Here is a 16,929-nt window from a genome sequence, read left to right on the forward strand (position 1 = left end):
CTCTAATCAATGTTTAGAATTAATCTGTACCATCACTGAATTTCTATTCATAACCATTCTTACAACATAGGAAGTAAAAATAAAACTCATTCAATGCCAATAAAAGCAACAAGTGCATCAGGGATGACAACTCGGCACCAAGAACCTAACTAAAAATGGACAGACTACAAAATCTGACTTCCTGGAGACTTTCGCATCAGGTCTCTGGCCCATTCAGAAAATGAGAGCTTGAATTTCATTATTTCAGCAGCTGGGTAACATGCCATTTCTCTGATACACTGAACTGATGCTTTTATTTAATCACAGGGCTCTGGCATTACATAAATAAGTCCTTTTCTCTCAGAAAAATAAAAAGGAAGTATACAGTTAGATCCTAAGACTTGGGAGTGTAATTTAATGTAAGCTTAAAATATAATGAAAATGAAGTAATTTTCCAGGTGGAAAACATAAAGAGACTGTCAAGTTTTTTAGGAGCAACTGCTTCAGTAGTTGGCTTAAAGAGTATATTTCACTTACACATGAAAGGTGGCATACAGTATTTTGATTCTGTATACTTTCATGTCTTTCAATTGTCAGCGCAGGATGTTCCAGGATACATCAGGTTGTTTCATCAACTCTGTCGTTCCATGCTCCCTACTAATTTGTTATGTCAGAAATTCCAGCATTTCAAATTCATATGGGTCTCGATTTATTAACCTAGTTGTTGAAGCAGAAGATAGAACAATTCACCCTGGTAAGCCCCAGATATGTTTATTTTCTGAGTCTTCAGATAATGTAGAAAATACATTTAATGGTAATTTCAAATGTTTTTCCAGCTCTAACATGTCTCGTTTCATTTCTAGAAAGCCCGTCATGTTTTTGTACAACCTATCTTATCAAGCTCTGACAGATGGAAAATCATCTATTTTTAGCATCTTCCGCATTCTTCTGTGACAAAATGTTATAATTTATTGATTCTTATTTCATTCTAAGCGTTAGGTCCTTCATTTCACAATATTTCTAAGATCTCAATGGGAGACATATCTATTAGTGTACATCAAGGAATTATGTCTATTTGTCACTAATGATCTATAATCCATATAAATCACATTTTCCCCTCTCAAAATTAACAATATATTATAGACTTCTCAATTATATGATAATATATATTTATACCAAATTAAAAGATGTTATAGTCACTCTCACATAGGCTTTGTAAGTTGTGGCCAAAATAATTTATTAAAAATGAAAAGTTTATTTTACCAATGATGCTGCAAGGACAAAAGAGAATATATAAGTTGTACATTGGTAACTTAAGAGCTCAGTGATTCAACTTGTTCCACAAACTAGTTTCTCACACGGCTTTGTTTAACAGCCTGGGTAGACAAAATGTCAAAGGAGCAGGTGCCTTCAGATTTGCTCTGAACTTGGAGAGACTCCTTATGCACTGTGTGGGGTGAAGAAACACTCCAGTGTTTTTTATTAATAATATCTTGTTCTTAACTTACAGTGTTTTAGCCATTACCTGAGTGTTACCATTAAATGCACAGAGATTGAACTTTTCATAAGGGTCAATGACATAAAATTGTTCCACAAAGTGTACTATATGAAACACTTTTCACAGTTCCAATAACATATTTTAAGTATAAATATTGTAACTAGCAATAACTATCTATAAGGGGTAGGAGAGGATAGGATTAATAAAAACCCAGTTATATTTCCATATAGCTCATGTTTAGCCATTTAAGTAGTTTGTTTTATTTTTCAAAATCCAACTGCACATAACCCAAAATTGATAGGCCACTTATTCTCCAAAACAAACTATTAAAGAATAAAGTGATAAATTATAAGAAAGGAAAATATGTATCATTTACAACAATCATCCCCTTGCTTCAAAACTTGACAAATATGTAAGAAAAATCATATCACGTGGATACACTTTAATTTGCAAAGCTAATTTGGAGTAGATGAGGTTAAAAACATATGAGTGGGCATACAGTATTTTAATAGTTCTACGTAAAATAAATGTGTTAGATTTTTAATTAAAAAATCAGGGAGATTGCTATGAAATGAGAAACAATGGCATTTATCACCAGACCCATTCTTTCTGTTATTGGCAAATCCAAGAATTCCAAATGTTTCCTTCATTTTCATCCATGTAAAAGAGTAGAAGAAATCGAATTATTGTTATTGGTTGTATAAACTTCAGGTTATATAAGCTTTAAATTAATAATCCTTAAGCACAAAGTTTTATTTGATGTTCTTTCTGGGGCTTACATTAGGTTCAAGGTTGCTTTTAATCATCTTGGTGTAGTTTTTAGGGTGAGACCAAGGCTCTCATGATACTTGCAATTCCTTCCATAGGGAATAAGGGCTAAAGTGCAAACACTCCTAAGAGAAACAATAAAATAATTTAAATTTACAATATTAACTAATTTGCTAATATCAGTTCCTTCTTCAAGGGCAGGATTTTATAACAGGGAATATAAGGCCTGAGGCATGGAGGGAATCATGGAGAAAGTAAAGGTATCAACTTGACAGTCCCTAGGTGGAATCCCTGTCACTTTCTAGTCAAACTTTAATACGACTGTCATGGGATGCTTTTCAAAATCCTTTACTCAGTCATTTATAGGAAAAGAAACTTCACTGAAATATATAATTAAATCTTAAATTTTTACAGCTACAGATTTCCATCTTAGATATTTTCGATCCCCTAAAGAAAAAGAGAGAGGCAAATAAACGTTTGCATGTGAAATCGCTTATTCACGTAAGTGTCATGTCTACTTAAGTGCAGAGGAAGAATTTCAAATGTGGGTATAACCGCTATACATTTAGAGGAAACATGCCAGGATGGAAGAGTGCCTACAATGAATGCTGTCTGCCACCCACTGGCCGTTGAAATAAATTCTTTCATTGTTGACTGTGGCCCTGTATTTTGCTTTAACAAAATGACACAGAGGTAGATTATGCCATACCTGGAATTTAAACCCAACGGGACGTATGCCTCAACATATTTAAAAATACAATCGTTGTAGTTAATGCTATATATTTTCCTTTTCGCTAACTCATAGGTTAACCACAAATAAATATTTGTTATTCCCGCGTCTCCGCATCTACCTTGGTTCAGATACTGACTGGCACGGAGGACACCGAGCTGGCTCGGGATTCTCGGGTCACGTTGTTGGGCATCAAAAGGGTACAGCAGGACACGCCCACAGTGGCCTCGGGCAGCTCGTCGTCCTCCGTCCACTCGTTGAGCTCGGGGCTGAAACACTGGATGCACTTCTTGTACTTCTTTTCTCCCTCGTTCCAGCCGCCCACCAGGTAGGCGCGGCCATGCAGCGCGGATGCTCCCGCCGTGCTCACGCCCACCAGCAGCGGCGCCGCGTAGCTCCACTGGCCTGTCGCCGGGCTGTAGCACTCGACGGTCAGCACATCCACGCGCTCCCCGCGCGGCCCCACCTGGCTACCCCCCATCACGTACACCCTGTCACCCAGAGTGACTGCGCAGTGCCACCCCCGTGGCGTGCTAAGGTTCGGCAGCTCCTGCCACGAGTCGCTGGCCGGGTCGTACGCGCACACCAAGCGCGAGTACGCGTTGCTGATGTAGCCGCCGGTCACCAGCACTCGGCCATCGGTGACTGCGCTGGCGTGGCAGCAGCGCGCCACCTCCAGGGGCGTCTTCAGCTGCCACTGATTGGTGGACGGCACGTAGCACTCCAGCGAAGCCAGGCTGCCTTCTGTATTGCGGCCGCCCACGGCGTAAAGGAGCCCGTTGAACACGCTCAGGCTGAAGTGCGTGCGCTTCTGGTTCATGCTGGCCAGGTGTATCCAGGTGTTGAAGCGGGGATCGTACCTGGGAATGGCAGAAGAAATGTGACAGCCTTGTTGGCGGCAGCCAGGGAACCCATGTTATTCCACCCACCATAACGTGGGAATTTTGACACTTTATGCCAGGAGGCTGCTGACATAGCGCAACTCCTTACCTGGTTTACTGGCGTTTCTCTTTCAAACAGTAAAAAAATGTGACACTTCGAAAAAGCAAGGTAGGCATTGGTGACTCCCCTCCTCCCGTTAACAAATTAACTTCTTTTATCAAGCCGCTTGGAGAAGATCCTACAGAGACTAGTTTTCTAATCCCCTTTCTTCCATATTCAAATACCCATTGTCCCGTAGGATTTGTGAGATTTGGGGGAGGAGCGAAAAGTGGCTAGTTGTGGCAATCAGAAAAGGGAACACTGCCGCATTAAAATCTTCAAATCTTCAGAGACCAACCATCCCTAGTTCATTCTCACTGTTTAATTAATATAGGAGTTGACTAATTGAATTTCTCCATTTCTTACAAACCCCTTCTTATTTATGCACCTATCCTGGCCATTGCAAAAACAAAACAAAACAAAACAAAACAAAACTCAACCAAGTTTTTTTCTATTATCCGTTTAGAATGAGAGCAATGGAACTCATGTCCCAAAGCATCAACGAAAGCTTTCACTTTTGATGCTTCTTTATTTTCTAGTACATATTAGTAGGTAAGATTATTTTGTTTGTGGATATATATTTTTTCAGTGTTCAGTATTACAGTAATTATAAGCACTGAAATCAATACTGCAAAAACAGTAATCATAAGCACTGAAATCAATACTGCAAAAACAATGACTTAAGTACGAATAGCTGAGTTATCAGAAGGAGGAAAATAAGCAGTCATGGTAAACTGATAATTTCCTGTTTACATAGTTCTAAACTATTTAAACATGCTACAGTTTGATGTTCATCTTTGTCCCATTTAACTTCCAAATCAAAACTAACTATAGTTATAAATTAAAGGCTAAAAATAACTTGTTTGAATTCGTTTAAGTGAAATACACACATATAATGAAATAATAAAGAATATTTTTCATGAAATACTCTTTAAATTTTCAGATCTTGCTCATTATTTATTTGGCTTTGTATTACTACCAAGATGTAAGCCTGACTTTCTGAAGATTTCATATATTTGGAAATTTATTTTTTTATTATAAATAAACAAAAGTATGTCATTTGAATTCCATTTTCTGAAGGATTTATTATGCTTTTACTCTTCATGCATCAAAAATATTGACATTTTCTCTGGTATTCAATCTTCAAATAAATATTTAAAATTAATTAGCTGCTACATTTTTAATGCTTTCATTCTATTTGCCAATTATAAATCTGGCAATCTTCAGTAACAGCTGCTTAAAATAAATTTTGTATTATTTTAATCTTTCTTACCAGTCTTAAAAACTAAACTCGTACCCAGTGTCTTTCAGAAAGGCAGTATATTGTGAAGAGCACTTGACTATAAGTGAGAAAACGTAAATTACCACTTACTAGTGGTATAACTTCTCTGAGTATCAGATTTCTCATATGTAAAATCAGAATAATCATGTCTTCCCTGCTCACTTCATAGGCTTATTCAGAAATCTAGAGTACATAATATATGTGAATATACTTTATATCATGCAAAGTGTTGTTTATATATGTAGTGTGACATTATTATTAGTATTATTGATTTCCTGAGGTAATGAAAGAAGCTAATAAGCATGATTAATTTACCTCTATATCAGGGCAATTTTCTCACCATATCGAACCATTTCAATTCCTAATAAAGGATAAGTACCTGCAGAAATTGCTGACTGCATGCTTGGCTTGATTTCTTGCATCATTCTGGTCTTCACCACCGGCTACATAAAGAAATCCATCCATCACAGCCACACACTGATTAAAACTCTTGGCTGGCATTTCTGTAAGCTTGCTCCATCCATTTTCAGGGTCTCTATATAAGATATCTCTACTGAGAGACTTTTCAGTAAGGCCCGGACGTCCCCCAACAGTGACGAGGACTCGATAGCCTCCACGGATTCTCGTGCGCCTAGACTGCAATGTGTTTTGATGATATGGAAGTAAGTGGTAGTTCATAGCATCCACAAGGAGTTTATGACAATCAGCATCTTGCATCATTCTTGGTACAGACTGAACATAATTGACCAGGTCTTGTGCAGAGATAGTACCAAAGCGAATATTGCTCAAAAGATCTGCAGCATATTTCACTCTCTTTTGGTCAAATTCTAACCATTTCATAGCAATCTGGAATGCTACTATTTCAGAAGGCAACTGTAAGTCATCATCTATAAGAAGTTCATTAATTTGCTCAAATGTAAGTTTCATAAACTGCTCTGATTCTGCAAATTCAAGGAAGTTATCCCGGATAAATTTTTGGACTGCTGCTTTTGCATTTTTCAGAGAGTATGTTTCAGCAATGTTAGCAATGTATGTGCAGTTCTCAACATTCATCTCTCGTATCAGAAAATCACTGCACATCTTTACAAGGGTATGGATCTGAAGATAAATAGCAGCAGAGATAATGCTTCCTATTGTATACAAGGAGAGAGTCAGCTTTCCGGTGTAGGCATATGCAATGACAGTGGCCAGGCCCAGTGGTGAGATATCATTGAGGTCCACCCTTTTCGTAGATGGGTCTTTTTTTAGGATGTTGTAAAAGTACTCACTGCATGAAGCCATCACTGACTTGTGAACATCAAAGGATTTGGTTTTGGTGCCAATGACTAAGTCACAAAGGAAGCTCTCCTGCCGCATTTTACTTAAACCTTCCAAGAGGTTGGGACCATAAGATGTGTCTGTTAATTCAGAAGAAATGCAGCTAAGGCCATTGCCTCCCTCTAGGATCCCATTCAAAGCATTTAGTTTGTTTAAAGGGCTATCTTCTACAATTATGGTCATCTCATTGATATCTCCTTTGTTCTTTCTGACAGTCTTCTTTTTGGGGGCCATGTTGGCAAACACACTGTGACAGGCAAGAGCTCAGCTAGAAAAAAAAAGGCATGGTTTTATTTTAATCGTGCTTTGGACTTTGAATTGCTACATCGAGAAACTTTTCTTTTTTATAAGACAAAAAGTTTTTTAATCTCATAATGTAGATTAACTCTCAAAAATAGATTTAAAGATTTACATTAAACTAGATGTGTATTTTATTGATAGTTTACTTCAGCATCAAGAATTGAAGACAATTCTAGAAAGATTTATATTATCGATTAAGACTGCTCAATAGCTGTATTGCCGAGTAATTTTATAAAACAGAAATGACCATTCTCTGACCTAGCTATACAGTAATTATGGAATAATAGCTAAATATCATGTGAAGGGCTTAGTTTATTCTCATGAAAAAGTGAATTATAACTACTCTGAAGTTTTCCTCAATAAAATACTAAATCCAGGAATCCATATAAAATGTAGAATATGTATATATATTCTAATATACACATTAGAATAAATGTGGCACTTGAAAATCAATGGGTAAGGACTTGTAATGATAGCATTAGTTCAATTGATTTCTACTTATACATTCACTAAAATAACTTCCAGATCATTTAAATATCTAAATCACACACATACACACACACGAACTAGAAGTAGTTTTTCTTAAAAATCTTAGGGTAGGAAAGGCCTTCTTAAGTATAACACAAAATCCAGAAGCCATGAAGGAAAAGACTGAAATATCTGAATATAGAACAAAACAAAAACTTCTAAAAAAATACCAATAGCTACTTAAAAGACAAACAACAGTAAAAACAAATATTTGTAACATTATTGACAGAAAAAAGGTTAACTGACACAATATTTATAGAGTTCCTACAAATTAATAAGAAAAAAGTATTCCAATTAAAAAAATAGACGAAGACTATGACTAGGTAACTAGGCCATTCACAGAAGATAAAATACAAATAGTTAATAAATTTTTACAAAGCTAATCTAACAATTATCAGGAAAATGTCAACTGAAATCCAGAGATCCTTTTTATTTTTTTGTGGTCAAATTTTATTTATCTTATGGTTAAAAGTGTTTTAAATATTCGCAATATCGGATATTGATGTGGTACTCTCCATTCATTATTGATGGGAATATAATTGATACAGTCTTTTGGATGATAATTTGGCAGTCTATCAGAAATAAAAACAATTATGTTTTGACATTAAAATTCTTAATCTAGTAATATGCCTCATAGTGATATACCACATAGAGATTTATTTATATGGATGCTCACACATTACAAATACAAACCTTTTTTCCATTGTTATAAATATTCAAACCAGTTTTTAAACCTGTACAAAGTATGGATTTAGCTCTATAATGTAGCTCTGAACAACTCTAGTATTTAAACATAGAACTGAAATTTATTAAGTTTATCAAATATATATATACATAGCCCTTCAAATATGAGAGTAAATTGTTTTAGCCTTTTTCAAAAAGTTTAGCATAGTCATCAGAAGATGCTACACATGGCAGTATTCACTTTTTTTGTGAGAGTATATGAGAGTATATGTAATTCAACAATTCACAGTTTATCTATGATTCCGGATAATTACATAGGCTTATATAAACTTATATCTGGATATTTTGAACAGTGATGTGCTGGTAAACCACTTCTCTAGGGGGGAAAAAAGCCCTTAATTGCGAGGTGCTGATTTCTTTGGTGCAAAAACACTCATTGTGGATGATTTTAAGCTATCCACTGTTTAACAACCAGCTTGTCAAATTCTTGAAAATGTAAAAATTGGTTCTCCTGAGCCAATACAAGTCAGCTGCAGTACAAATTTATGCTATATTATTATGCTATATTAGCAGTTTGCTTTTTTCACCTAGCAGTAACTCATATACATATTTCTGTATCAGTACATACACAAATTTATCCCATTCTCTCTAATAGCTGCAGTGACCCATAGTAAGAATACATACCACTTATTGAATTACTCTCATGTGGATGGATATTTAGGTATTTAGGTGTTTTATAGTTTCTTGGTGTGTGTGTGTTTTAAGTCTCACTGCTGAGTTCATCCTGAGGGGTAAAACGTAGCTGTGATCCAACTTGAATTGTCTTCAATTTAATTACTGGAATATACGTTTTAAAAATTCTATTATTGTGTTTGTTCCTGTTCCTTTCCTTGTGGAAGGAGAGTAGCAAGTAGGTAGGAAACAGAAAAGGTCCATTTCCTTTCCAGGGCTTCTGTCTTCCTCATTAAGCTCAAATTGTCAAATTCATATTTACATTTGTTTATAAGACCATAGCACATTTGTCCTTCTTTGTTCTTTCTTGCAAGCAATGCCAAATGCGTCCTTATCTTGTGAAACAGATTTTTCAACCTCACTGTCATTTTAGTCTTCAAATGCATTTGACTTAATGTAATGAGTGTCCCCTTGTTGCATTTCTTTGGGGAGAATTTTAAAAATTTTGTTCAGCAAGCAATTATCAGACCTACTGTCATATGGGCACCACTGTGCTGGGAATTATGGAGCAATAAAATCTGTAATTTATGTTAGATAAAAATGAGAGGTACAAAATGGCAACAAGAAACTAGGTAAGCACAGTAGAGTAATGTGTGTGTGTGTGTGTGTGTGTGTGTGTGTGTGTGTGTGTGCGTGCGTGTGTGTTTAAACAGTAGTTTTTAACTATGTCTGTGAGGAAGCCCTATTTCTCTGGAAGAAATCCTTTGGCCGATTTTTTTCTATTCATGTAGATGTAGGGCTTATAACCACTCATCGTTTGGGAGGAAATTCTGATAGTATTACAGGTAGTACGGGGTGATTAGAAAAGAATTGGATATTCACAAAAATGTATGACTCAGTCATTAGGTCATATGTGAACATGTAGTCAAATGCAATTTGTATAGGAACTCTCACTGTTTTTTCTACAATTATACAAATATTCACTATGCATCCTTGGGTCAGATAATAAGTGATCACCAATGATGGTCACAAAGACAGTCAAAATGTGGCTGCAAGAAAAAGGTTACAAAAATGAGTTGCATGTATATGTTCATAGATAACCTAAGTGTTGAGAAATGAATTTTGAAAGCATATCCTTGTTATCAATTCAATTATATATTAAATCAAAATTGGATGAGAGTTATACTTACCGTTGTTGATTTTTTAAAGCTTGTTATTTATTTATTTATTTATTTATTTATTTATTTATTTATTTATTTATTTATTTATTTTTAACCAATGAGAGCTTGTGGCCAGCTGCTCAGATACTCTCCAGGCTTGGTAGCCAGGGCAGTTGCCATGGTTATCATACCTGAGGGAGACCTTCGACTAGGGTCTTGGTCTGCACCGTGAGGAGCACAGCCTTGTCGAATTGCCTGTGGTTTTTCTAAAGCACAACGGACTTGATTTTTATTTCCAACCCAGGAGGCTCTAATGAGTAGCTCCTTGGGGTCAAAGAGAAGAAGAACCACCCCTGCACCCCAGATTATTAGTGGCCCGCACTTTTCACATGGCCCCTAGTAGGGCAAGCTGGAAAGAGCAAGCAGGTCTAGCCGCAGCAGCCGAGGTTGTGTAATGGGTCGAGCAGCCATTGGAAGCACTACCAGTCACTTCCGGTCCCTTCCCTTTCTGGATGAAAGAAGAGACTTTGCACAGGATGTGGGGAGTTGTAGAAGGCTCCCTATGCTAGATACAGGAGCTATCCTGTCATTCTGCGCAGGGAACCTAGAGAATTCTCCTTCTCTGGTCATGGAAACCACAGCCTCCTCCCCTCTCTGCTTCATCCACTATCTCCCAGAGCAGACTCTTGGATCTCCTCTATTAGAAACCAGGCAGAAGGGTAACGAAGATGCAATTCTATGCTCTCCTGCCACTGCCCACTGCAGATCTTGGTTTTTGTGTTGTTTCTATGACGATGGTATCTCCATTTGTACCTAAAATAATAACTATATAGCTAATATTTATTAATTGAGGGCTTATTGGATGCTGAGCCCTGAGTCAGTATTTTACATAATTTTTAAAAATTTAATCATCACCGAAATCCTAAAAATAGTAGGTTGTAGTATATTCATTATACACATGAAGAAATTAAGGTTCAAAGAGAGTTTTAAAACTTATCCAAGGTCACACAAGTGTGCAATGTGTAGTAGAGTAAAGATTCAAACCCAGATTGAACTCTGACCCCAAAATTGCTGCCCTTAAATCCAGAGAATGTTAAAATTCGTGGCAGGCTAATAAGTTAGCTCTTTTCAACATGAGAAGATAGAGACTGAGTGAGGTAGGACTGAGATTTATAAAAGCAAAATTTAGTCACAAAGAATGTACAGCTCCAAACACTGAAATAAAAGAGTTGCCCTTTAGAACGTAAGATAAATTTGTTTAGGAACAAACAACTGTGGATTTCTTTATTCTGTTAGGGGTGGTAAAAATATGAAATTCCAATAGGTTGGTAAGCCAAAAATAGAAACAGGTTTGAGGAGATCTTGCATGAATCTGTTGATCCGAGTATCAAGTACTTACTTCCTTTTAAGTGTTAGGTGGAATATAAAATTATCAATTTTTGTTTAAAGACAAATATTATCAATTTGTTATGATTCAACTTAGCTAGAGGCCTGTGTCGGACTTTTATGTATAATGTACAGAGATTATACATAAAGTTAACTTCTATTCTTCAAACTTGGATACAGGATGCAAAGACCGAGTGGTAAAATTTTTGGTTTTGTTGAAAATTTTATTGAAGTAGCTTTCTCTCTTCCTACTCTGTTGGAAAGTGGGGTTGGTGGCAGTCAGAGAGACTTGGAAATCTAGCTTTTGAGACTAATGGCTTTTTGGTGTTCATTTTGCTCTAACCATCTGACGGACCCATGACAAAACAACCAACCTTTTAGGATTTCAGTTTAATCACCTGTCAAATGAGATATATACCTTTCAGTTCTAAAATTTTATAGAGAGTTCAAACTAAACAGATGGCTTCTACTGTCAGAATTGCCAAAATCTGGTCCCTTCAATATGGCCTTTTAGAATCCTAGAATCAACTCATAATCAGATACGCTAAACCAATAGAGACGGGATTCTTCACCTGGGAGCCTGCACCTGGGTCTGGGTTGCCAGATTTAGCAAACAAAAATACAAAATGTCCAGTTAAATTTAAATTTCAGATAAACCACAAATTTTATTTTAGTATAAGTATATCCCATGCAATATTTGGAACATACTTATACTTAAACTGGTTTGTGATTTATATAAAATTAAAATGTAGCCGAGTGTCCTATATTTCCTCTGGCAACCTTTTTCTGGTTTGGGGTTCAGGTAAGCCCATGAATTCCATGAAATTTTCTGGAACACTATGAAATATGTTATGCCTGTGTGTTTATGTGCATTTCTCCGTAGAGAGGGCCCAGAGCTTTCATGAGGTTTTCAAAAAGGTCTATAACGCAAAGACTGAGAGTCATTGGACTGAGAATGACGTTGCCAAGAAATGATAATTTAATTCTACCCTCTTCTACGAGTGAGTAAGTCCATGTGAAAGCATGACACTTAAATCAAGTCCCTCCTGGCCCAAAACAAATCTCAGATATAAAGCTCCTAGAACTGATTTATAGAAAAGAACTATCACTTTAAGAACATTCTTTTTCCTGCTGGCCTCTACCCTTGCCTCCTGGGAGAGACTTTACACAGAGTAAGCTGAAAAGCCATGTGTGCTAAGGTGTCACTGTCACTCCCATGCAGAATGAGCTGGGATCCCAGAATGTCATCTTGCCAAAGGGGCAAATCAGCTACGCCTGCTCGCTGTCCCTACCACATTCCAAGCACTGCATCTGTCAGGGCTCATCAGCCCTGACGCCCGGAATAGAAAGCTCCAGCTCTGCTGCTTGCCATTTTAAGTTAAGTCTGACATGAAGGGGGGTGGTTCTATTTTACTATTTCATTTCCAACATGACTTCTAATATAAAACATATGTCAGTATAGCCATGTGTGTACAGTTAGAACAAAAACTTGTTTTATAGTTAAATTACAAATTTGTTCTTTTTTGCAGGATGATTTCTATTTTGTCAGTAGGTTATATTTCTGGAGATTTGAAGAGTTGTCTGACTTTTTTTCCTACCAATTTCATTAAAACTAATGACATTTTATCTAAAGTTATTGGGTACCAAATGTTTATATAGTTCCTGATAAAAATTGAGAAAAAAATCCTAAACTATGAACAAAACCTAAGAATTTTATTTTTTCTCTCTCTTCTCTATAAGATAGAGGAAGAAAAACATACATCAGACTTTACAGACTTCAAATCATGGTTAGAAACTGCAAGTGATTTTACTTTTTAAAAGCATCCCTCTCATACATTTCTGTTAGTATGTATGACATTCTCCTAATTTAGCATATTCCTTAGATTTCAAGAAAATGTTTTTTGGCTCCCAACTTTAAATCAAGAACATGAGTAACCTATCCCAAGTGTAGATGACTTCAGTGAAATAGCCCTACGACCACAAGCACTAGGGTACCCTACCTTCTCCCACCCACAGACCCATGCACACCCCAGAATCTAGAAGACAGGAATTGGAGAGTGAGGCCCCATCTTCTTACCCTCCTGTGTGAAGTGGTGTCCCCAACTTGTGATGATGAAGTTTCAGTAGCAGACTTCTCCTGGGAAGCAATCTGTGGAGAGAGAGAGAAAGGGAGAAGGAAAATCCGGTGGGGAGCCACCAGCAGCCACCTGACAAGTCCCAGCTGCAATTTTTAGAGTGACCCTTTGTCCCACTAGCTAAAGGGGCTGAGCCTGCGCTCTTGCCTGCCCCAACAGCAGTGCAGCCCTCCTCTTCCTCTTTGGCCTTCAACTCCAGGCCACCAGGGGGCAGAGGGCGGAGCTCCGGTTGGAAGAGAGGGGTTGGGTTTCTTGACCTGCCCAGTTTTTTTTTTTTTTTTTTAAAGTCAAGAGTTCAATCAACCTGGGTGTGAGGAAAGAAAATTAAGTAGATGAGTATTTAATTGTTGGGAGCAGATATCAGGGTGCGTGTTCTCGGTAAGAGAAAGGTTGAGGATAAAAATTATCTTCGGTAAGAGAAAGGTTGCGGATAAAAATTATCTTCTAGAACAGTAAATAGCCTGGTCACCTCAGGTCCTTTGAGTGGACTGAGTTTATAAATAGACTGTTCTTTAGAAGGGGAGCACATGTTTAGCAGAACAAGGTGCTTTCTATGGTACCTCATATATGGCACTAGCATTATTAGAGTCATTGCCTAGTTCAATAGAGTGAAGTTCACTGCCAGTCCTCGATTTATCCAGTGATTCATAGGGAGGTCTGAGATGAACATACACTCTAGTACACATGCAGGCTGGGAAAATATCTACTAAGGCAATGCTTCATGTGAAAAAAAATTCAGAGGATTCTAATAGGCTTTTAATAGGCACCAAGAGTGTGAAATGGCTGCTAAAAAAGTTAACCTGATATCAGGCAGCAATAATAGAAAAATAGATTATGGAAAAGAAATATTCTGATTATTCTTCATTAGTCAGATTGCATGTTAAGCATTGCTTTGTCATCCTGACACACTGAGAAATTATTCTGCATCTTGAAGGAGACAGATATAATGAAGAAAACTTCGGAGCTGTGCCTATTGAGACCATCTGTAGAAAGGTAGGACTAAGAGAGGACATAGGACAGATGAGACTCCTGAGTGCTAATGTTTTGGGGGGTGTTGTGTAGCAAAGAGAGTCAATTAAAATTTTTGTAGCTTAAAGTGTCAAAAATTAGGCCCAATGGGGAGAAATTCCAGGAAAACAAATTAAAAGGAAGGAAGAAAAACTCGGATAACTGGGTTCTAATGATGAAAAGGAGCCAATTCTCTGTGATTAGAAGAGTGGAAGTAAAAGAAGCTACAGGACTGGCGTGACACAGAATGGACTTTTGCTCTGGCTAGGCACTTGCACTGGATCATCTCCGATATCTTTCTAACTCTAAGATTCTATGATTTTACATGTATTGGTTTCCAGTTCTGATACCTCTCAACTCATTGCATAGCATCTTAATTACCGCTTCTATTTGAATTCCAGCCAGCTTTTTAGTAGGGAAAACTATTTTGGTTGTGCTTTGTTTTGTTTTTATTCTTTGCTTCCACCCATAGATCTCCATCCCAGAATGTGTCAGAAGTAAATCAAAGGAGTTCTTTATGGTTTACATAAAAGTAGGTGTTGGAACCAATACTATTGTCTTCAAGAGTTCGAGATAATTAATTTCGGTTCTATTGGAACGACGCTGAAATTCTCCTTTCAATAGAATATTATTTGAGGCAGGGGTGTGAACACAAGTGGAAGAATAAATAGCAAAATGGAAAATCTAAGAAATACTTCAATCAGAAAAAACATTTATGGAGTACCTATCATACACAAACATTCAACTACTTGATATACTGGAAATGTAGGAGGCATGGAACATGGATGGAAAAGGAAGCTGTAATGTATATTAAGAAATTTGATCTTGATCCTCAAAGCAATAGTGGCCTAGTTATTAAAGTTTATTTATTTATTTTTTTAAAGAGTGCTACAATGACACTGACATTATAGAAAGAATGTTCTGGCATTTGGGGAGTATGACCTCAGCAGAACTTAGAGTTTTATAAAAAGATAGAAAATATTAGATAAGTTTTCAGCAAAGACTGGTGTAGAGTAGGTGGTATCAGTGTTTGAGGAGAGATGAGAAGGTATCAAATTGTCTACAAGAGTGAGGGAGAACATGAGCTAGGATGGCCAGGCAGGATAGGAGGCCCACTTGAGGATAATGACCATGATGGTTGGTCTGAGACTTGTTGGCATGCTTGTATGTTTTTCTAAAGCCGAATTCTACTGCAGAGAAACCAGAGTTGGATTTAACTGGAGAACGGGTTTTGCCAGGTGGGCAAATGATTTGTTTTCATTTTCAGTGCCCATCTCTCCTTCACCAGCCACCCTCTACCCTCTGCCACAGATCAACTCAAATACAAGTTCCATGAAAGCAGAAATTTTTATCTGCTTTGATCACCGTTGAATCCCAGGTACCTAAAACAGTACCTGGCACATAGGATATGATGAATAATTGTTTATCAACTGAATAAGTGAATGAGTGAAGGAAGAAATAAATAAATAAATGAATATTGAATACAAGAGAGTTGAGGGTTATACCAAGAAATATAATAGCAGATCATAAAACTGAACTGAATAAGGAAGAAAATGAAGTCCAAAGGGTAGGGGCTTGGTCTTGTTAATTACTATAGACCCAGAACCCAGACCATGTCTAGCATGTAGTAGGTATTCAATAAATATTTGTTCAATAAAAAATAATACGACACAGTAAAATACAAAGATGGAAAGTATTGTGATATTTTGCTTTTTACTGTTTCTTCTTGTCTCTTATAGACATTCATAGGGATTCTCTAGCAAAAGCAAGTGTATTTTCATACCTGAAGATTATAGCTCTGATAATTTAGCTGGTTTTCAATTCATACTACCAAATAGGAAGTCAATTAGAATGCTGCTTCTCAAACTTTAATGTACATGGGAATTTCCCGGGGACCTTGTTAAATATCGATTCTAATGAAGTATGTTTGTAGTGGGGCTCAAGATTCTGCGTCTCTAACAAACTCACAGGTAATGCTAATATTGCTGGTCCAGGGACTACACTTTGAGTAGCAGGGATTAGGAGTGCTTGGCTACTAAACATTTGAAAGGAAAGGGTTTGTTAAAAAGGCAACGGAAGCCATTTCATCAGAATGCAGTGTTCCTACACCAAATCTTCAAATCTACTTGGAAGAAGTACCCAACCATTCATTCTTTGCCTTGTTAAAATGGAACAGCCCTCCTTCGACACCCAGCTCCTCTACTAGTGCTTTGGATTACAGACACAGCTACCTGTTCCAGAACCCTAAGTTATCAGTTCTCCCCACTCTTCTGTACCCACCTCTCCATATCTGCCAGCCAATTTCTACCACTATTTAATAGTACTCAAACTCTCCTAGTTAAAGAACAGATACAACAAACAAAATTTTCAATTTAGTCTATATTTTCCTCCAGTTAATGCCATATTTCTCTCCACTTCTTTATAGGCAAACTTCTCAGGTGTACTGTATATATCTATACTTGCTGCCTCTGTCTTGTTGCTTCCCATTTTCCCCTCTACTC

General features: G+C 37.1%; 1 protein-coding gene across 1 annotated transcript; it reads right to left on the reverse strand.

The window, feature by feature from the left end:
- Positions 1-631: 631 nt before the first annotated feature.
- On the reverse strand, positions 632-13,497 carry KLHL31 (kelch like family member 31). The gene is made up of 4 exons (XM_011379091.2): positions 13,363-13,497; positions 5,618-6,823; positions 3,097-3,835; positions 632-696 (listed from the first exon to the last, which is right to left on the reverse strand). Exons 2-3 carry the CDS (start codon positions 6,787-6,789, stop codon positions 3,103-3,105), a joined length of 1,905 nt encoding a protein of 634 aa, XP_011377393.1. The 5' UTR covers positions 6,790-6,823; positions 13,363-13,497; the 3' UTR covers positions 632-696; positions 3,097-3,102.
- Positions 13,498-16,929: the final 3,432 nt, after the last annotated feature.

Source organism: Pteropus vampyrus, unplaced genomic scaffold, assembly GCF_000151845.1.
Source record: "Pteropus vampyrus isolate Shadow unplaced genomic scaffold, Pvam_2.0 Scaffold353, whole genome shotgun sequence".
In the NCBI taxonomy this organism is placed as follows: Eukaryota; Metazoa; Chordata; class Mammalia; order Chiroptera; family Pteropodidae; genus Pteropus; species Pteropus vampyrus.